Consider the following 4949-nt stretch of genomic DNA (forward strand, 5'->3'; position numbering starts at 1 on the left):
GTACTTGTGTCCTAGAACTCAAAAAACGGTCGTATTTTTACGACCGTACCCCGTACAGACCCGTACAGAGTACGGTCGTACCCGTATACGGTACGCTCGGATCCCTACACCAGAGTATGTATGCGGCCCACACAAAGGTTAAGTTACATTTTTGGCAGGTAAGATCGTCAATCATTCTTCTATCTATTACATGATATCTTCTATTATTACATGATATCTTCTAATATTACATAACTCAGGGACGACCCAAAAAGAGTCGTGGGACTCAGGGTTCGGATGCGGAAAGTCAAGGCTGCTCTTTCGACCGTTTCCGCCATCTATATCCACCATAATGCAGCTCGCTTCACCTACACCGCGCTTGGGCTCTTTGCTCAGGCCCATGGCTTCGTCAGCAACGACCACTACCAGTGTCCCGACGAGTAGTTTGGGGGGTTCAGGGGGTGATCTAGGTACGCGTTATGCTTCTCGTTGAACGAAATGAATCCACATTGACGTTGCTTAGCTCGCCCGGCTCGCTATGTGCACTTTATCGCAAGATCGCCGGGTCGTACGTCCTTTTATCGCTATTTTTAGTGTATATACTGACGTCGATTGAACAGAGCCGGCGACGACGTTGGACGATCTTGAACAGCTCCATGACAAGTTGGCGAGTCGCATGTCCGAAGGCAAGCTCAAGTCAGACGATAAAATGGTCATGGATGGCTTAACCATCATGTGCGATAATTTGAAATTGATTCGAGACTCGCTGAAGACGAGGAACAACAAGGTCGATGCGAATCTATCAGAACACGACAAGAAGTTGCATGAGACGGAACAGGCCCTGGAAGCAATCAAATATCGTTTGGATGACCAGGAGGGTGCTCTCATCGAAGTAACGGAGACCCAGAGACTTTTGATCGGTCTCGCCCGCAAGGTGAGTACATCTCATTAAATTACCTTTACGCGAAACTAAATTCGTTCTGTAATGCGCAGTATCGTTCCTTCGCGGACGCGACGCTCTTACGTAGCCTGCTCGACGAAAGTCGGTTTCATGTCGCAATGACATTTGTGAATGTCATCCCAAACGAGTTCATTACGGATGTCATCATGAATAAGTACGACCAGTCCAGGACATCCGTCCTCTGGTTTCGTTTCAAGGAGGTGCTCGATGCCGTGTACATGAAGTTCCATGAATCCGATGGCGAGTATCTCTATCAGACCAAGCCGCTGCTCGAGTCCGATCTTCCTTTTACGGAAATATACGTCGGCCAGGTCAGCAGAACGGCGAGTTACGATAGTAACGTCGGTGTGGTGCTGGAGGGCGAAAACGACGATCTCGCGTTGGTCCGCAAGCTTGGATTTTTCGTCCCGATGATAATCCTATACTATACAAAGCAGAAGCGCGACATTGAACTCGTGGAAAGGAAGCGCCATAAGCAGCTCGTAAAGAGCGCTAGACTGGAACGTCTAGCCGCGACGCTGGAAGGTCAGCAGAATACCGCGAAACCCAGTGCCCCGGTGGACCCGCGGGATCCTCACCGGTTCGACTTAGGAGTGGCAGGCAGCATTAGATCGAGGGAGCTCTGGATTGAATTTCAAGCCGCAAGAGAGGAGGCGAAGAGGCAGGAGAGAGAGGCGAGAGAGGCGAGAGAGGCAGCCAAGACGGGCAGGAAGCGCAAAGGTCCGGACGACCCAGACTCTGGTGAGGAACGTAAACCGGACAAGGGCAAACATGGATCGCGTTCTCGCCAAGGAGGAACCGAGTCTGGAGGATCAGGATCGCATGATATTATCGCCAGCCCTCGTGTGGAACCGAGTGACCATTCCTCTACGCTTACCGACCTGCCAGAAGACGCGGAAATGGACGACGCTGAGGACAAACCGCTGGATTCAGACGCGGAAGCGCGTGCAGAAGGTGCCGCACGTATCCGGAAGGATTCCGTTGCATGTCAAGAGCTCGTGAGGCTCCTCACCTTGGAGTACGACGCAAAGATGCGTGATTACCAGACCGTTCGCAAAGGTCTTCAGGTTGTTCTTGATGATTCGCTGCGCATTCTTGCTGTTCTTCAGGAATCACTGGTGAGAATTGCGACGAATCAGTTCACTCACTATCGTCCCGAGCATCTCGATGACTACTTCAATGCGGCGAAACGCGTTGAAGATATTGTCATTTCAACCGGCATTGAGCTCACCGGTCGTCCGTCAGATCTCAAGGGTGAAACGCAGAAGTTGACGAAGATTCTGTACAAACTGGAGGATTACTATGATAAAAAACTCACGGATATCGAGGAGCAGATCGATAAATACCTTGAAACGAACTTTGCTGGAGGCGAAGCGGAGCACAACATTGCTGGCGTTAATTACGATGTTATCAACCTCGTACTCAAATTGGAACAGTTGCAGCGGAACAGGGCAACGAGCAAAGAATAGTAGGGTGCGACCTCAGACATTTCGTCATCGTCACCAGGCAGGTTTCTATGTATGTACTGCTTTCGCGTAAGGCTTTTTCCTTCTCTAACCAAATGTATGCACGGCCCACTCTTTTTCACTTTGTTATGAATGTTTACGGGCCTTTCCTTCTCTGTGTTTATGTATGCTTTACTCGTAGTAGTAGTTGGTGTGAAGCTGATCGGATGTAGTACTTTAGGATTGTCAATATATGCTTATGTTTGTGCTGAATTGATAGAACAATGTCTCTAAGCTTTTATTATAGATTTAGTGAATGGCCAAGTGTTCCAGTAAGTACACTATCCTAGAAGCCAGTCAGACTAGAAAATTGAGATAAAAGTGATACTTTAGATAGTTCTGAGTACTAATCAAGCACATATATTTTCAATTACTGTATTCTATAGGACTCAAGCTGCTACAAAACTTAGCACATAAAGTACTATAGTACTAGACCTTTATTTAGAACTTTAAAACAGATTTTTTGGTGCATTTCTTGGAGTGCTAGAATTTTAGCAAAATATGAAGATTTTGTCTGAGTATGGTTCTTTTTTTTCTAAACAAATACACAGTACATTTTTTCAAATTTTTTTTGCAAATTCATATACAGATTACTTTAAATACATTGTTTAAAGAGAAAATATAGAGCAATATTGACAGAGAAAATGGAGGTTTTGTCAATTTTTCTCTTATTTTGTCTGTGATGTGACAAAAAAACACACAAGATCAGTGAGTGCCAGGTATTTTGAAAACAGCAGTAATTTGCCCTCACTGTACAATTAATACAAGTGTGAACAGTATTATAATACTATGAAATACATCAGATAGATACTAAAAGGTATATCTATACAATGATTCAAATAAAATAAACAAAACCAATATATAAAACATTAAAACTGATATATAAAACAAACTAATATATAAAATGTTTTACCTAGCAAACCAATTAACAAATAAAATGTTGAACAAATACTACAATTGTGCACAGCAATAGATTAACTAAAGTATGCTAGGAGACAATTATAGTAAACATAATCTGATATATTACTTATATGCAGATTGTGTTACAATACATTATTCTTTGCAAAAAGAAAAAGTAAAGAACAATAGCTATAACATTCACATATATATACACAATACTACAATTGCAACAATTCACAATAACATTATAATAAATAATACAAACACATGTTAGTAACAATTTACAACAGATAATTATGTTGGCTATTGAAGAAATAATGCAACAGATCACATAGTTACTTAGGATGCATCAGAAACAATTCATTACAGAACACAATATTAATAAATTAATATATAAATATAAACAATAGTACAAAGCACTACAAACAGACAATACATTCATGATATAATACATATATAATGCACCTAGACACATAGTAAGCTGCCTGCAGCCAGATATAGTATTTATACAACAAATATATATTAGTATAAAACCTTATTAATCTCAGAATGAAGCAATCTGGCAAAAACAAATATTATTATTAATATTACAATATATGATTGATACAAAGCTTTAATCTAAAGACACAAATCAGCTATTGCTGAATACTTAACACATATACAAACATAGACAAACACAGACAGTAATAATTAAAGAAGGATATTATTACAACACTGAATATACATTTTACTAGTATGATTCATTAGTTTCACAGTAAAGTAAAAGGAAATTACTAGTAATACTTAAACAAACTTAATGACAAACAATACAATTGAATAACAAACAATAAAATGAAACAAGCAATTGTATTTATGATTCAAATATGTGTATATACATACTCACACATACTGATAAGATTCTACAGGTCTCTAAAGCATTTACAAATTATTTAATAACATTTACAAACAATCTATTATAATAACAATACTGTTATTGAACAGTATACTATGAATGAACAAACTAATTGAATATATTTAATTTGTTAGTTATACTCACTTTACTAGTCTTGATTCACAAGAATAGTAAGAGAATAGAGTATAGAGGGTAAGACTTGTAGACTTGTAGAGTAAGAGGGTAGAGGAGTCCTGCTTTAGTCAAGCTGCAAGTGTAGCCTAGTAGTTTGGTAGTAGAGTACTTCTAAGTACTAAGTAACTTAAGTTGATAAAACTACTTTTGAGAGCCAAACTGGCCTCCTTATATACTTTTTGCTAGAGTAATGTTACTCTAGTAACTTTAGTAACTCCCTTCACTGTTGTTCCCATGAAGTAGAGCTAGCTAATCTTTTAAACATTATACACTTCCTAAATTAATCTTCTAACACTAGTTTGTGTCTTTTTGTATCTTAGATTAATCTTCTAATAACTCCTTTACTATATTGTTATGTCTTCTATACTTTCTATCAAGCTTCTAATGACTCCTTATGAGTTCTCCTAACTAGTTATGCTTCCTAAGCTTTCTCATAGTGTAGAGCTTTCTATTGTTCTATAGTCTTCTTATAACTTGCTCTGACTCAACCTGTGCTTCTTGTACACTAGTTTGTACTATACTTTCTTATAAGGTAGAG

At 39.6% G+C, this 4949-nt stretch overlaps 1 protein-coding gene across 1 annotated transcript; it reads left to right on the plus strand.

Moving 5' to 3' along the window:
• The first annotated feature begins 297 nt into the window (after positions 1-297).
• Positions 298-2653, plus strand: FOMMEDRAFT_142738 (uncharacterized protein). The gene is made up of 4 exons (XM_007270179.1): positions 298-449; positions 503-547; positions 600-913; positions 973-2653. Exons 1-4 carry the CDS (start codon positions 332-334, stop codon positions 2407-2409), a joined length of 1914 nt encoding a protein of 637 aa, XP_007270241.1. The 5' UTR covers positions 298-331; the 3' UTR covers positions 2410-2653.
• The last annotated feature ends 2296 nt before the right edge of the window (positions 2654-4949 follow it).

This window comes from Fomitiporia mediterranea, assembly GCF_000271605.1.
Source record: "Fomitiporia mediterranea MF3/22 unplaced genomic scaffold FOMMEscaffold_12, whole genome shotgun sequence".
Classification (NCBI taxonomy): Eukaryota; Fungi; Basidiomycota; class Agaricomycetes; order Hymenochaetales; family Hymenochaetaceae; genus Fomitiporia; species Fomitiporia mediterranea.